At 44.2% G+C, this 17213-nt stretch overlaps 1 protein-coding gene across 1 annotated transcript; it reads left to right on the plus strand.

The window, feature by feature from the left end:
* The first annotated feature begins 1359 nt into the window (after positions 1 to 1359).
* LOC139404899 (probable serine carboxypeptidase CPVL) lies at positions 1360 to 13073 on the plus strand. The gene is made up of 13 exons (XM_071147441.1): positions 1360 to 1516; positions 1769 to 1950; positions 2324 to 2442; positions 2919 to 3033; positions 3248 to 3306; positions 3739 to 3818; positions 6847 to 6913; positions 7195 to 7317; positions 7529 to 7660; positions 7794 to 7892; positions 9111 to 9284; positions 9849 to 10031; positions 12612 to 13073. The coding sequence occupies exons 1-13, from the start codon at positions 1512 to 1514 to the stop codon at positions 12708 to 12710; spliced, it is 1437 nt and encodes a 478-aa protein (XP_071003542.1). The 5' UTR covers positions 1360 to 1511; the 3' UTR covers positions 12711 to 13073.
* The last annotated feature ends 4140 nt before the right edge of the window (positions 13074 to 17213 follow it).

Consider the following 17213-nt stretch of genomic DNA (forward strand, 5'->3'; position numbering starts at 1 on the left):
CTTAACATGAATGAATAACTTAAAATAAATATAACTTCAATATACATCAACCTTCAATTAAAATAAATGAACTGTATCATCTATAGAATGATATAACAAACAAAATAATAAAATCAGCAGCATATTATTGAACTAAGTATATATACCAAGGAGAAAATAAGCAGCTGTAAAAGTGGAAATGGAAAACAAAATGGAAATGAACATGAAAAGGCCTGATGGTGGCGCCAGAGGAAAGGTCAAGAGGTCACCAAATCAATAGGTTTCTTCCACTTGGGGTCTTGATTGTGCACAACAAATGTTATGGCAATCCAGCCATTACTATGAGATATATCTTGTTCTCAGTCTGTTCTCAGTCTTGTTCTCAGCCTGTGGGCATCATGTGTGTAGTGATCCAATATCCATAGCCATTTAACAGATATCACTGGCCTCTGCTCAGCCTTACTCACCAGGAGCCCAGCCTTCTTACTAGCAAAGTCCCTGATCAAGACTTTGAAGTCCAGCTTTCTAACTAACTGACTTTCAACAGACAGCATGACAAGACTGCACAGCCTGTCCTGGCACCAGGCAGGGCAGGGGCAACTCATTTACTATGAATAGCTTGGTAAAAGTTTTCCTGCATTGATTAAATGTCGGCTAAAAGAGGAGCGAAATGTAAACACACAAACATTTTCTGTGAAGATAATATTAAGTAACTAATATTATGGGAGCAAAAGTAGCCTATTTCACTATGGACTAAGCAAACAGGTTCATTTCCACCACACACGGACTCCACCCAACTTCCTTTGTGAAAAATTGGGTGACATTCTCTCTCCTGTCTTTTTCTTTCTTTAGGAAGCTGAGACATGATGCTCCACTGGCAAATCACTGCTAGCAAGTACCGTTCGCGCCTGGTTTGGGGGCAGGACTGAACCATTTCATGTAAATAATGTAATATTGAAAAAAATGTACCTAATGTTCTAATAATTGTTTAGGGCCCCTTTCAGTCACAGTTAGCTAGGCATACTAAAATGTCTTCCACGATTAGGGATTATGTATCAATTTGAGTGTAGGCTCTAGCCTGCATTTGGTAAAAATGCCAGTGCCTCACGTCATTGACTAACCATGTGCACATAAATAATTCACCCAAGATAAACATGTGAATAGGCCTACATCCATTTATATAAAACCAAAAAGCTAAAAAAAAAAATACAATGCCTGAAGAAAACCGTAACATTCATGAACCATTTGGATAGACCGTAAAAAAAATGGTGTCGAATTTAGCAGTTGCGAAAGTTCTTCGACATGAAGAATGGTTGAGAACCGGAAACAGAAACGCACCGTTGGATGAGGGGACTTGATTGCGCAAGACAGCATGAAATCACATGATCACTCACCCAGTTGATCATGTGACCAATCCATTTTTGTAACAACCGCGGAGCAGCAACGTGAAACTACAGATGATTTGATTTATCTCGCTTCTATAACACGGATTAGCTGGTTTCTCTCAACTCCAGAGGAGGCGAGCGTCAATTATGAGGTATGTGTGCAAAAATAAAGCTGTATGAAAGCCTGGTCATTGGATTATTCAGTGCAGTTCTCTCAATGGTTATTTGACTAGGCTAGCTAATTCCTTCTTTTTTATATATTATATATATATTTTTAAATTAAATACATGCGCAAACTAGCTAAAGCAGACATTTGAACATTTGATAATGCAAACATGTGTGAGAATGAAATTGTGTTGAAACTAAACTATCAAATGTATCTGCTCTCCACTCACCCCTGACAGAATGTTGAAGGAGACGCTGTGTGTCCTTCTCCTGTGGGCTTCTCTGGAGGCAACACAGTCAAGGGGCTGCTCGAGTTTCTTCTGCCGGAAATCTCACCGTGTCAGCATGCTCTCCAGAGGAGCCGACCCTGGCAAGCCGCTCTTTCTCACCCCCTACCTGGAAAAGGGCAACATCGAAGAGGGTAGGTTGGTTTACTTTACTCAGAAACTATATTTTGTTCATTTGTTCAACTGTTAATGCTATCCCTAATGTTGTACAAGGCAGTTGTCAAGTTTTCAAAAAATAGACGAGATTGCGTTATGCATCATGTTATTTGCATCATCAACACAGTTAGGATCCCCATTAGCTGTTGCACATGCAGCAGCTACTCATCCTGGGGTCCACGCAACAAAACATGACATAACCGTGTGCAGAACAGTTGTTACGACGTTGTGATGTTAACATCATGAATGTTACAGTATTACACAGAAGTCTGAGGGAGACTAATCGTTGTGTTCTGATGAAACCAGGTTTGAGACAGTTATTTGAAAGCAATGACCTGTTCTATCTTTCAGCACGGAAGCAGAGTCTGGTAGGTCCCCTGCCTGGTGCCAATGTGAAGAGTTATGCCGGCTACCTCACTGTCAACAAGAAATACAACAGCAACCTCTACTTCTGGTTCTTCCCTGCTCAGGTATACCACACTACAGTACCATGTGTCCCAAATGGCACCCTGTTCCCTTTGTAGTGCACTACTTGTCACCAGGGCCCCGTAGAGAATAGGGTGCCACCCATATCAGCTGCAGTGTCCTCCGTAGTTTCACTCGTGACAAGAATCAATAGCACGTGTTTGTCTAGCAATCACCTTTTATCAGCTCCTGTAAAGGAATGTGTGAATCAGGGCAAAGTTTTATTTGGATTCAGAAACCTTAACAAAAGACTTATGGGCTTAGCCTCTATAAAGTAAGTACAAAACAAGTCCTTTCTGCTACCTACATTACCAAGGTCCTAGTGATTAAACAGTGTTTACTTCATAACTGTGTGTCAACGACTTAGCCACAAGGTGGCAGTGTTGTATTAGAAGGGTTTTGGGTGGAGGCCTCTCACTAAGATAGCTCCACTATCCACTGTTAGAGAAATACTAACTTGTATCTGTCTGTCTCTCTGCAGGAGTGGCCTGAGACTGCTCCAGTCCTGCTGTGGCTGCAGGGGGGTCCTGGGGGCACGTCTATGTTTGGGCTGTTTGTAGAACATGGACCCTACGTTGTATTGAAGAACCTAACAGGTACCAACATAGCCATATGTCTCTGTACTGACCCCTGTCTAGTGTATAATAACGTGTCTCTGTACTGACCCCTGTCTGTAATTTCTATCAGAAAGCCACCTGTATGTTCCTACTGTAGTGGTGGGACCTTCATCTCTCTCCATGTATCTCTGTTCCTACTGTAGTGGTGGGACCTTCATCTCTCCATGTATTGTGTTGTTTCACCTGTTTACAGTGGGCTACAGAGACTATCCCTGGACATCCAGATACTCTGTTCTGTACATCGACAATCCAGTACGTATGGCTTCTACTTCCTTCGTGTGAATGTATGAACACAGTTTGTTTGCATCCAAATGGCACCCTATTCCCTACTTTTGACCAGGTCCTCTTGTCAAAAGAAGTGTACTAAATAGGGAATAGGGTGCCATTTAGGACATCCTGTATCAGACAGGTTTGATTTGGTTTCTATGCTGCTTTAATAGTTTTCTCATCAAAATGTGTGTAATGTTACTTAATAGTATGTGAAATATAATGTAATGTTACCTAACAGCATGTACAGTATGTGATTATGTTACCTAACAGCATGTACAGTATGTGATTATGTTACCTAACAGCATGTACAGTATGTGATTATGTTACCTAACAGCATGTACAGTATGTGATTATGTTACCTAACAGCATGTGCAGTATGTGATTGTAATGCCAGGTGTGTGTTTTCTTGTCCAGGTAGGAACAGGGTTCAGTTTCACTGATGATGACCGAGGCTTTGCTCAGAACCAGGATGATGTAGGCAGAGATCTGTACAGGTAAGACTGGTCACTGAGGTTCTGGGTGCATTAGGCTGTATTTACAGACAGCTCAATTCGGATCTTTTATTCACCAATTGGTCTTTTGGCCAATCAGACCAGCTCTTTTGCCCATAATAATGGGCAAAAGATCAGAATTGAGCTGCCTGTGTAAACGCAGCCTTACACTATGCACAGATTATAATATCATTCTATCATATTGATGTGGTTCCTAAGATGGAAAACACTTCTCTAAGCATTGTAAAGATCTGATGGTGGCCTTTCTGAGTGGTGCAGCGGTCTAATGCACTGCAGTGCTTGAGGCCTCACTACAGATCTGGGTTCGATCCCGGGCTGTGCTGCAACCGGGCCGTGACCGGGAGACCCATGAGGCGACGCACAATTGGCCCAGCGTCGTCCGGGTTAGGGGAGGATTTGGCCGCCTGGGATGTCCTCTTCCCATCGCGCTCTAGCGATTCCTGTGGCGGGCCGAGCGCATGCGTGCTGACACAGTCAAATCAAATCAAAGTTGGTCACGTCCCCAGAATACAACAGGGGACAGTGAAATGCTTACTTACAGACTCTAACCAATAGTGCAAAAAAGGTATTAGGTGAACAATAGGTAGGTAAAGAAATAAAACAACAGTAAAAAGACAGGCTATAAAAGTAGCGAGGCTATAAAAGTAGCGAGGCTATAAAAGTAGCGAGGCTACATACAGGCACCGGTTAGTCAGGCTGATTGAGGTAGTATGTACATGCATACATATGACCATGCATATATGATGAACAGCGAGTAACAGTAGCTTAAAAGAGGGGTTGGCGGGTGGTGGGTGGGACACAATGCAGATAGCCTGGTTAGCCAATGTGCGGGAGCACTGGTTGGTCGGGCCAATTTAGGTAGTATGTACATGAATGTATAGTTAAAGTGACTGTGCATATATGATAAACAGAGAGGAGCAGCAGCGTAAAAAGAGCAGTTGGGGGGAGGAGGGGGCACACAATGCAAATAGTCCGGGTAGCCATTTGATTACCTGTTCAGGAGTCTTATGGCTTGGGGGTAAAAACTGTTGAGAAGCCTTTTTGTCCTAAACTTGGCACTCCGGTACCGCTTGCCATGCGGTAGTAGACCGTCTATGACTGGGGTGGCTGGGGTCTTTGACAATTTTTAGGGCCTTTCTCTGACACCGCCTGGTGACAAGGTCGTGGATGGCAGGCAGCTTTGCCCCAGTGATGTACTGGGCTGTATGCACTACCCTCTGTAGTGGCTTGCGGTCAGAGGCCGAGCAAATGCCGTACCAGGCAGTGATGCAACCAGTGAGGTTGCATCCAACTGATGTTGCAGCTGTAGAACCTTTTGAGGATCTCAGGACCCATACCAAATCTTTTTCGTTTCCTGAGGGGGAATAGGCTTTGTCGTGCCCTCTTCACGACTGTCTTGGTGTGTTTGGACCATTCTAGTTTGTTGTTGATGTGGACGCCAAGGAACTTGAAGCTCTCAACCTGCTCCACTACAGCCCCGTCGTCGATGAGAATGGGGTGTGCTCGGTCCTCCTTTTCCTGTAGTCCACAATCATCTTCTTAGTCTTGGTTACATTGAGGGATAGGTTGTTATTCTGGCACCATCCGGCCAGGTCTCTGACCTCCTCCCTATAGGCTGTCTCTTCGTCGTCGGTGATCAGGCGGTTGTGTGGTCTGCAAACTTAATGATGGTGTTTGAGTCGTGCCTGGCCATGCAGTCGTGGGTGAACAGGGAGTACTGGAGGGTACTGAGCACGCACCCCTGTGGAGCTCCAGTGTTGAGGATCAGCGTGGCAGATGTGTTGTTACCTACCCTCACCACCTGGGGGTGGCCCGTCAAGAAGTCCAGGATCCAGTTGCAGAGGAAGGTGTTTAGTCCCAGGATCCTTAGCTTAGTGATGAGCTTTGAGGGTACTATGGTGTTGAATGCTGAGCTGTATCAATTAATAGCATTCTCACATAAGTCTTCCTTTTGTCCAGGTGGGAAAGGGCAGTGTGGAGTGCAATAGAGATCGCATCATCTGTGGATCTGTTTGGGCGGTATGCAAATTGGAGTGGGTCTAGGGTTTCTGGGATAATGGTGTTGATGTGAGCCATTACCAACCTTTCAAAGCACTTCATGGCTACGGACGTGAGTGGTACGGGGTCTGTAGTAATTTAGGCAGGTTGCCTTTGTGTTCTTGGGCACAGGGAATATGGTGGTCTGCTTGAAGCATGTTGAAAATGTCCGTGAAGACACCTGCCAGTTGGTCAGCACGTGCCCGGAGCACACGTCCTGGTAATCCGTCTGGCCCTGCAGCCTTGTGAATGTTGACCTATTTAAAGGTCTTACTCACGTCGGCTACGGAGAGGGTGATCACACAGTCGTCCGGAACAGCTGATGCTCTCGTACATTCCTCAGTGTTGCTTGCCTCGAAGCGAGCATAGAAGTGATTTAGCTCGTCTGGTAGACTCGTGTCACTGGGCAGCTCGTGGCTGTGCTTCCCTTTCTAGTCTGTAATAGTTAGCAAGCACATAAGACGAGCGTCGGAGCCGGTGTAGTATGATTCAATCTTAGCCCTGTATTGACTCTTTGCCTGTTTGATGGTTCGTCGCAGGGCATAGCAGGATTTCTTGTAAGCTTCCGGGTTAGAGTCCCGCACCTTGAAAGCGGCAGTTGTATGGTGTTTCCTCTGACACATTGGTGCAGCTGGCTTCCGGATTAAGTGAGCAGTGTGGCAAGAAGCAGTGCGGCTTGGCAGGGTCGTGTTTCGGAGGACGCATGTCAAATGTACATCTAGGACCTTGGTTATGGCACCGTGGTCTCTGGTCAATGTCCATCTAGGACCTTGGTTATGTCACATGGCATCATGGTCTCTGCTCAATGTACATCTAGGACCTTGGTTATGTCACATGGCATCATGGTCTCTGGTCAATGTACATCTAGGACCTTGGTTATGGCATCATGGTCTCTGGTCAATGTACATCTAGGACCTTGGTTATGGCGTCATGGCATCCATTGTTTTTCTCATCTTGTGTCTTTGTCCTCTAGTGCATTGACTCAGTTCTTCCAGATCTTCCCTGAGTATCAGTCCAATGACTTCTATGCTACAGGAGAGGTGAGTTTGGTTCTAGTCTCCACATCTGTGTTACACATAACATTACACAACTTCCCTACATCCTAGTTGTCAAATTCCCCAAATCCTAGCTACAAAGACATCTGCTGTTCATTCCCTTTTATGATGTTGAACAAGGTCTTAAAATTGTTATTTTAGGGTCTCTGCTATAGCAACAAGAATAATCTTTCCACTTAAATGCATAATAACGTAAAATTGAAATTACTTTCTGCAATCAGAACACAGACACTAAAATGTATTGGAATTGTCCTCGATGTCCTCAGTCCTATGCAGGAAAGTATGTCCCAGCCATTGGTTACTACATCCATAAGCATAACCCCATTGCTAAGGTGAAGATCAACTTCAAGGGAGTTGCCATTGGAGACGGCCTCTGTGACCCAGAGCTGGTGGGTTGTGTTTTAATACACCGTGATTTCAACTTTACTCAGCATTGTTTGACACTTCTGACTTAATATGAAATATATCAGTAATATCATTTAAGATATAATAATATATCTCCAGGATGAAAAAAATATTGTTTTTGTTCTTCATTTGCTCTTTCCCTTGGTCTCACCTGTTCTGTCTCTCTCTCTTTCTCTCCCCTTCTCTCTCTCTCAGATGCTGGGAGGGTATGGTGACTTCCTGTACCAGACAGGTCTGATAGACATGCTCCAGAAGCAGTATGTCGAGCAGCAGACAGCCAGCGGGGTGCAGCTCATCCAGCAGGAGAAATGGGTGGAGGCCTTTGAGGTAAGACTGCATCTGCTAACACAATAACCTGTGTGTTTTTGTTGTCTACTCCACATATCTGAATGTCTGGCAGCCATTCTTTCAAGGCCTCCAACTTCCTGGTACATTCTTCCACTGTCCTCTTGTCCTGCAGGTATTTGACAGCTTGCTGAATGGTGACATTCTACCGTACCCCTCGTTCTTCCAGAACGCCACTGGCTGCACCAACTACTTCAATTACTTGCAGTGTCAGGTAGGTACACAGAGCGAGGCTTACACAGACACCCAGCTGATGGAATAAAGGTCAGGTAGGTACACAGAGCGAGGCTTACACAGACACCCAGCTGATGGAATAAAGGTCAGGTAGGTACACAGAGCGAGGCTTACACAGACACCCAGCTGATTGAATAAAGGTCAGGTAGGTACACAGAGCGAGGCTTACACAGACACCCAGCTGATTGAATAAAGGTCAGGTAGGTAGGTACACAGAGCGAGGCTTACACAGACACCCAGCTGATTGAATAAAGGTCAGGTAGGTACACAGAGCGAGGCTTACACAGACACCCAGCTGATTGAATAAAGGTCAGGTAGGTACACAGAGCGAGGCTTACACAGACACCCAGCTGTTTAAGTGTCAGGTAGGTACACAGAGCAAGGCTTACACAGACACCCAGCTGTTTAAGTGTCAGGTAGGTACACAGAGCAAGGCTTACACAGACACCCAGCTGTTAAAGGTCAGGTAGGTACACAGAGCAAGGCTTACACAGACACCCAGCTGTTTAAGTGTCAGGTAGGTACACAGAGCAAGGCTTACACAGACACCCAGCTGTTTAAGTGTCAGGTAGGTACACAGAGCAAGGCTTACACAGACACCCAGCTGTTTAAGTGTCAGGTAGGTACACAGAGCAAGGCTTACACAGACACCCAGCTGTTTAAAGGTCAGGTAGGTACACAGAGCAAGGCTTACACAGACACCCAGCTGTTTAAGTGTCAGGTAGGTACACAGAGCAAGGCTTACACAGACACCCAGCTGTTTAAGTGTCAGGTAGGTACACAGAGAAGATTTCCTGACTGAAATGTCTTCTTACAAGGCTTACACAGACACCCAGCTGTTAAAGTGTCAGGTAGGTACACAGAGCAAGGCTTACACGGACACCCAGCTGTTTAAGTGTCAGGTAGGTACACAGAGAAGATTTCCTGACTGAAATGTCTTCTTACAAGGCTTACACAGACACCCAGCTGTTTAAGTAAAGGTCAGGTAGGTACACAGAGCAAGGCTTACACAGACACCCAGCTGTTAAAGTGTCAGGTAGGTACACAGAGCGAGGCTTACACAGACACCCAGCTGTTTAAGTGTCAGGTAGGTACACAGAGAAGGTACATTTCCTGACTGAAATGTCTTCTTACAAGGTTTACACACAGATGCACGTTTTAATAATAAAATGTTATGCTCTGGTTCTCTATGCTACAGGAGCCTGCAGATCAGGAGTATTTCTCCCAGTTTGTGACGCTGGCAGAGGTGCGGCGCTCCATCCACGTGGGGAACCTGACGTTCCACGACGGCTCGGAGGTGGAGAAACACCTGCTGCAGGACGTCATGAAGAGCATCAAACCCTGGCTCGCCACGCTCATGGACAACTACAGGGTGAGACTAGAGTCGATGCCCATCTAGCACTCAGACATGCTTCTATTAACAGCACAGATCTATAATATATGCCATTTAACAGACGCTTTTATCCAGAGACACTGACGCGGGCGTACATTTTAATGTATGGGTGGCCCAGGGAATCTAACCCACAATCCTTGCTCTGCGAGCGGCGCGCTCTACCAACTGAGCCATGGTTTAACTTTGGTTTACAGTATCCGTCATGAGCTACGGCGTCCGTCACGAGCTACGGCGTCCGTCACGAGCTACGGCGTCCGTCACGAGCTACGGCGTCCGTCACGAGCTACGGCGTCCGTCACGCGCTACGGCGTCCGTCACGCGCTACGGCGTCCGTCACGCGCTACGGCGTCCGTCACGCGCTACGGCGTCCGCCACGCGCTACGGCGTCCGCCACGAGCTACGGCGTCCGTCACGAGCTACGGCGTCCGTCACTAACTCATCTCCTCAGCTATTGCTTGGACCACTATACTGTAATCATTGAATAAATGCCTTATCTGTGTTTCTCTCTCTTTCTTCTGTGTACACACACACACACACACACAGGTGTTGATTTACAGTGGTCAGCTGGATGTGATTGTGGCGGCCCCCCTGACCGAGAGGTTCCTGCCCACGGTGAACTGGACCGGGGCTGATGAGTTCAGCAAAGCCTCTCGCTTCCATTGGAAGATCCAGCCAGAGGACACAGAGGTGGCTGGATATGTACGCCAAGTAGGGGAATTCTACCAGGTGAGTACTGCATGTCTGTGTCCAGGGGCCGGATTCACAAAACCTTAAGAAGACATTTCTTCTTAGCTGCCATTTGTTTCCTTAACTATAGACTTAAGAAGAAAGTTAAGCAAAGTTGCTATTCCCCAAAAGGTTAGAGGAAATTTTCTTGCACTATTTCTTATGTTTCTCCTGAAGCAAAAAGTTAAGAAGAAAGTAGATTCTTGATAATACAGTTCTTGGAAGTGTTCCTGAATTCCGAGATAGCTAAACCCTTGTCTTAATCTCAGGGCAGTGAGAGAAAAAGCTCATGAAAGCAATTGAACAGGTTTAATTCACTCACAAACTTCCTCTGAAAGTTTCAGTATTTATTATTTTAAACCCAAGAACATGTTTTAGAAGAGTAATCTCAGTTGGAAATGTGCTAACATGATTGCCATTGCTAGCCAGATAGCTAGCTAAATCGGGTGCCTAGCAACAAACATCGTAAGAAGATACAGTTGAAGTCAGAAGTTTACACACACTTAGGTTGGAGTCATTAAAACTCGTTTTTCAATCACTCCACAAATTTCTTGTCAACAAACTATAGTTTTGGCAAGTCGGTTAGGACATCTACTTTGTGCATGACACAAGTCATTTTTCCAACAATTGTTTACAGACAGACTATTTCACTTATAATTCCCCTGTATCACAATTCCAGTGGGTCAGAAGTTTACATACACTAAGTTGACTGTGCCTTTTAAACAGCTTGGAAAATTCCAGAAAATGATGTCATGGCTTTAGAAGCTTCTGGTAGGCTAATTGACATCATTTGAGTCAATTGGAGGTGTACCTGTGAATGTATTTCAAGGCCTACCTTCAAACTCAGTGCCTCTTTGCTTGTCATCATGGGAATATCAAAATAAATCAGCCAAGACCTCAGAAAAAAAATTGTAGACCTCCACAAGTCTGGTTCATCCTTGGGAGCAATTTCCGAATACCTGAAGGTACCACATTGATATGTACAAACAATAGTACGCAAGTATAAACACCATGGGACCACACAGCCGTCATACAGCTCAGGAAGGAGACGCATTCTGTCTCCTAGAGATGAACGTACTTTGGTGCGAAAAGTTCAAATCAATCCCAGAACAACAGCAAAGGACCTTGTGAAGATGCTGGAGGAAACATGTACGAAAGTATCTATATCCACAGTAAAGTGAGTCCTATATCGACATAACCTGAAAGGCCACTCAACAAGGAAGAAGCCACTGCTCCCAAACCGCCATAAAAAAGCCAGACTACGGTTTGCAACTGCACATGGGGACAAAGATCGTACTTTTTGGAGAAATGTCCTCTGGTCTGATGAAACAAAAATATAACTGTTTGGCCATAATGACCATTGATATGTTTGGAGGAAAAAGGGGGAGGCTTGCAAGCCGAAGAATACCACCCCAACCGTGAAGCACGGGGGTGGCAGCATCATGTTGTGGGGGTGCTTTGCTGCAGGAGGGACAGGTGCACTTCATAAGATAGATGGCATCATGAGGGAGGAAAATGATGTGGATATATTGAAGCAACATCTCAAGACATCAGTCAGGAAGTTAAAGCTTGGTCGCAAATGGGTCTTCTAAATGGACAATGACCCCAAGCATACTTCCAAAGTTGTGGCAAAATGGCTTAAGGACAACAAAGTCCAGGTATTGGAGTGGCCATCACAAAGCCCTGACCTCAATCCTATAGAACATTTGTGGGCAGAACTGAAAAAGCGTGTGCGAGCAAAGAGGCCTACAAACCTGACTCAGATACACCAGCTCTGTCAGGAGGAATGGGCCACAATTCACCCAACTTATCGTGGGAAGCTTGTGGATGCAATGTTTGACCCAAGTTAAACAATTTAAAGGCAATGCTACCAAATACTAATTGAGTGTATGTAAACTTCTGACCCACTGGGAATGTGATGAAAGAAATAAAAGCTGAAATAAATCACCCTCTCTACTATTATTCTGACATTTCACATTCTTGAAATAAAGTTGTGATCCTATCTGACCTAAGACAGGGAATCTTTACTAGGTTTAAATGTCAGGAATTGTGAAAAACTGAGTTTAAATGTATTTGGCTCAGGTGTATGTAATCTTCCCACTTCAACTGTTCATAAGATATTTGAGGAGTTTGAAAGAAAATCATTAAATCTTAAGGAATTCTTGAGGAATTGCACTTACCAAATATCTTGTGAACTTCTTATTTTTTTTCTTAAGCAGCTTCTTAAGTTATTGCGTAAGAAGTGTTTTGTGAATCTGGGCCCAGGACTTTACTGGGTATTCAGGGCATTTGGCCACCCTTTAAAATGGAAAATGTTAACATAGCATTACTAAACATAATGTGAGTAAATTAGCAGTAGATCTCATGCAGAACACCTTAGTCAGTGCATTCAACTAAGTTTAGTAGGGAAAAAAAACAAGCACGTGACAATTATTGCAAGTAGAGTCTTATTCAAAATGGCTGTGCCAGGAAGATAGGATCAACTTTATGGACACCAAGTGGGAACACAGTGCTGCTGATGGGGAAACTGGTTCACATGCTAAACCTGTCTGACTGTCTGTTTGTCTCCTTGTCATGCAGGTGATTATACGAGGGGGAGGGCACATACTACCATACGACCAACCACAGAGGTCCTTTGATATGATTGACAGATTCCTCTCAACGCAGGGATTTATTTAAGTGGGCGGGACTGAGCAGGAACACAGTTGATCTGAGTTCTTCCACCTTTTGATTCGGAGTGTCTCCAGATTCCCAGTGGCTGTTTATTTCAAACACAATTATAAATGGTAGAGGTCTATCACCTAGAAAGGAATACATGTCATGGATAGAGACGCCTGGACAGCTATGCTGCCTTCATCAGACTAAATCCTACTTTACCCCTCAGATTCTGACTGCACTCTGATGCACTGCCAATGAATCCTCATGTTTGCTATTCTGTGGATCTGTCAAAATGAATATTTTTTTTGACTGTGGGGAATAACGATTTATATTGCACGTGATTAAGATGAAGAGATGGCAATGCAATTGTAATAAAAAAATAAATGAAACCAACATGGGTCCGTCAAACAAGTTCAATGGATGAACACCAGAGGGCGCTGGTGTTTGAAATACTGTAAATGCCCGGTGGTGTTGTCCCTTGTAAATGCAACAAAGTTACTGAATAGTTTCTCTTATACAACTTTGGTAAAAGTTCCATTATCCAACTTCAGATAATGACCAAGACCTTTTTATTCTACATGTCAGATAATTCAGTCATACTTGACCATCCTGTTTAATAAAAAATAAAAAAACAATTCAACTATGAATAGTCTGCAATACCTGCCTCTGTTTAGGTAATAGTAGGTACTACTCCGAGAACTCAATAACCTCCACAGACAATCATGGCAGACTGTTTTAGAAAGTACTAACCAGTAACAGAGAAACAGGCTGGCATGATCATCTGGTGGTTTGGGCAGTGAGATGACTACTCCTTGCTCTGTCACGTACCAAGGCAAACCATCATGCTACTTATCAGCTCATTAAACTTAATTGAAGCGGTCTAGACATCTCCATAGTTATTGATGGTTTTAGAACATTTAAACCTAGAACTATTTAATGAGAAATCAATGGTCGGGGCTTTTGTATTGGAAAACCATGTGGATTATTGGTCACTAAGGAGTTGCTTCAGCCTCAGATCTATCAGGACATGCTCCCCTTGCCACATATTCACACACATCCTGATTACAGTACAGTACCATGAACATGTGCTCTACTGTATATGTAGATACACTGAGTGTACAAAACATTAAGAACACCTGCTCGTTCTATCACAGACTGACCAGGTGAATCCAGGTGAAAGCTATGATCCCTTATTGATGTTACTTGTTAAATCCACTTCGTCAGTGGAGCTGAAGGGGAGGAGACATGTTAAAGAAGGATTTTTAAGCCTTGAGCCAACTGAGACAAGGATTGTGTGTGTGGCAGTCAGAGGGTGAATGGGCAAGACAAAACACATGTGCCTTTGAACAGGGTTTGGTAGTAGGTGCCAGGGACACCAGTTTGTGTCAACAACCGCAACATCATTATGAGCCGTCCTCCCCTCACCAGCCTCCACTGGTGTATAGTCGATGTACATTTGAAGGTTATATGGTTTGTCTGTGCTTCAAAAGGTCCATCTGAAGACATTTGAGTCAGCTGAGTAATGTTACAGAACAAGTGCTTTATTCTCCTACTGTAATGTAGCCGCAGTGATGTGTAACATCTGAACAACTGCTGAACCAAACGCAGACCAAACAATAAGCTGTGATGAGACACACAAACATGTACAAAGTTATGCAGGCAGTTCTGAATTCATCAATCCACTATGTATAATACACCGTGGACAGGTCTCGAAGCGCGGAAATGAACCTTGACGAACACACACTGAGAAGGCTGCAAACGAGTGCTACGCAAAAACATCATTTACATACATGTACAAAACATCATTTACATACATGTACAAAACATCAGACTCCTTTCAAAAAGAGAGGTGGTTGGATGTACAGTCAAGATTATAAAAATGAATGACATTCTATACAATATTTATAGTTTTATATTTAAAATGATACATTTATACTTGTATTAATGTGCAGGCATTGTCCTCCACCTCTCTCCCAGAAACCCACACAGACACTCATCCTGAACTCACTAACCTGTCTTTATGTCTGCCTGTACAGTAAGACAAACCAGTCTTCCTTATGCTTGACCGGTCTGTTAACTAGAAACTCCACACTATTAGCTGTTATTCCAACAAAACATCTAACAACAATTCCAGTTGAATATGTTGAGGTCAATGCCATATATTCCCCATGATGCAACATGTTTTATTTCAGAACAGTTAAATACTCAAGTAGTTGGTGAAAGTAATAAGCCACAACGTTTAGAGATTCAAAAGAAAATACAAAGTCGATGAAATAAGGCGCTTTGTAGGTGTTTCACTTGTTTACAACACAGGAAGCCCTTAATACATGTTCAACCTTTCACAAGTTCAGTTGTTATCACACACCTCAAACCCACTGCCCGAGCCTTTCTACAAGACCTTTGTGCATCACACTGGAGAAAAAGTGAATGCATGTTTCCAGTTGACTTTATTCATTTAGTTAGTTACCTTTCACAGTGAGCCAAACTGGAGCTGAACAATGTTGTAGTAACACATCTGAAAGGTGCATGTTTAAAGCTTTATAAGGAGCACCCTGTGGAGCCTCACCATTAGGCACAGTCACTGCCATGCAGTCAGTCTCTACAGAGTAACAGTCACTGCCATGCAGTCAGTCTCTACAGAGTAACAGTCAGTCAGTCAGTCTCTACAGAGTAACAGTCACTGCCATGCAGTCAGTCTCTACAGAGTAACAGTCACTGCCATGCAGTCAGTCTCTACAGAGTAACAGTCACTGCCATGCAGTCAGTCTCTACAGAGTAACAGTCACTGCCATGCAGTCAGTCTCTACAGAGTAACAGTCACTGCCATGCAGTCAGTCTCTACAGAGTAACAGTCACTGCCATGCAGTCAGTCTCTACAGAGTAACAGTCACTGCCATGCAGTCAGTCTCTACAGAGTAACAGTCACTGCCATGCAGTCAGTCTCTACAGAGTAACAGTCACTGCCATGCAGTCAGTCTCTACAGAGTAACAGTCACTGCCATGCAGTCAGTCTCTACAGAGTAACAGTCAGTCAGTCAGTCTCTACAGAGTAACAGTCACTACTATGCAGTCAGTCTCTACAGAGTAACAGTCACTACTATGCAGTCAGTCTCTACAGAGTAACAGTCACTACTATGCAGTCAGTCTCTACAGAGTAACAGTCACTGCCATGCAGTCAGTCTCTACAGAGTAACAGTCACTGCCATGCAGTCAGTCTCTACAGAGTAACAGTCACTGCCATGCAGTCAGTCTCTACAGAGTAACAGTCACTACTATGCAGTCAGTCTCTACAGAGTAACAGTCACTGCCATGCAGTCAGTCTCTACAGAGTAACAGTCACTGCCATGCAGTCAGTCTCTACAGAGTAACAGTCAGTCTCTACAGAGTAACAGTCACTACTATGCAGTCAGTCTCTACAGAGTAACAGTCACTACTATGCAGTCAGTCTCTACAGAGTAACAGTCACTACTATGCAGTCAGTCTCTACAGAGTAACAGTCACTGCCATGCAGTCAGTCTCTACAGAGTAACAGTCACCGCCATGCAGTCAGTCTCTACAGAGTAACAGTCACTGCCATGCAGTCAGTCTCTACAGAGTAACAGTCACTACTATGCAGTCAGTCTCTACAGAGTAACAGTCACTGCCATGCAGTCAGTCTCTACAGAGTAACAGTCACTGCCATGCAGTCAGTCTCTACAGAGTAACAGTCATTCAGTCAGTCTCTACAGAGTAACAGTCACTACTATGCAGTCAGTCTCTACAGAGTAACAGTCACTACTATGCAGTCAGTCTCTACAGAGTAACAGTCACTACTATGCAGTCAGTCTCTACAGAGTAACAGTCACTGCCATGCAGTCAGTCTCTACAGCGTAACAGTCACTGCCATGCAGTCAGTCTCTACAGAGTAACAGTCACTACTATGCAGTCAGTCTCTACATAGTAACAGTCACTACTATGCAGTCAGTCTCTACAGAGTAACAGTCAGTCTCTACAGAGTAACAGTTACTACTATGCAGTCAGTCTCTACATAGTAACAGTCACTGCCATGCAGTCAGTCTCTACAGAGTAACAGCCACTGCCATGCAGTCAGTCTCTACAGAGTAACAGTCACTGCCATGCAGTCAGTCTCTACAGAGTAACAGTCACTACTATGCAGTCAGTCTCTACATAGTAACAGTCACTGCCATGCAGTCAGTCTCTACAGAGTAACAGTCACTACCATGCAGTCAGTCTCTACAGAGTAACAGTCACTGCCATGCAGTCAGGCTCTACAGAGTAACAGTCACTACTATGCAGTCAGTCTCTACATAGTAACAGTCACTACTATGCAGTAAGTCTCTACAGAGTAACAGTCAATTCAGTCAGTCTCTACAGAGTAACAGTCACTACTATGCGGTCAGTCTCTACAGAGTAACAGTCACTACTATGCAGTCAGTCTCTACAGAGTAACAGTCACTACTATGCAGTCAGTCTCTACAGAGTAACAGTCACTGCCATGCAGTCAGTCTCTACAGAGTAACAGTC

This window comes from Oncorhynchus clarkii, unplaced genomic scaffold (genome assembly GCF_045791955.1).
Source record: "Oncorhynchus clarkii lewisi isolate Uvic-CL-2024 unplaced genomic scaffold, UVic_Ocla_1.0 unplaced_contig_7861_pilon_pilon, whole genome shotgun sequence".
NCBI classification, from domain to species: Eukaryota; Metazoa; Chordata; class Actinopteri; order Salmoniformes; family Salmonidae; genus Oncorhynchus; species Oncorhynchus clarkii.

Coding starts and splice junctions, on each gene's coding strand:
- LOC139404899 (XM_071147441.1), top strand. Junction 2,443..2,918: donor TCTGGTTCTTCCCTGCTCAG/GTATACCACACT, acceptor GTCTCTCTGCAG/GAGTGGCCTGAGACTGCTCC. Junction 6,914..7,194: donor ACTTCTATGCTACAGGAGAG/GTGAGTTTGGTT, acceptor CGATGTCCTCAG/TCCTATGCAGGAAAGTATGT.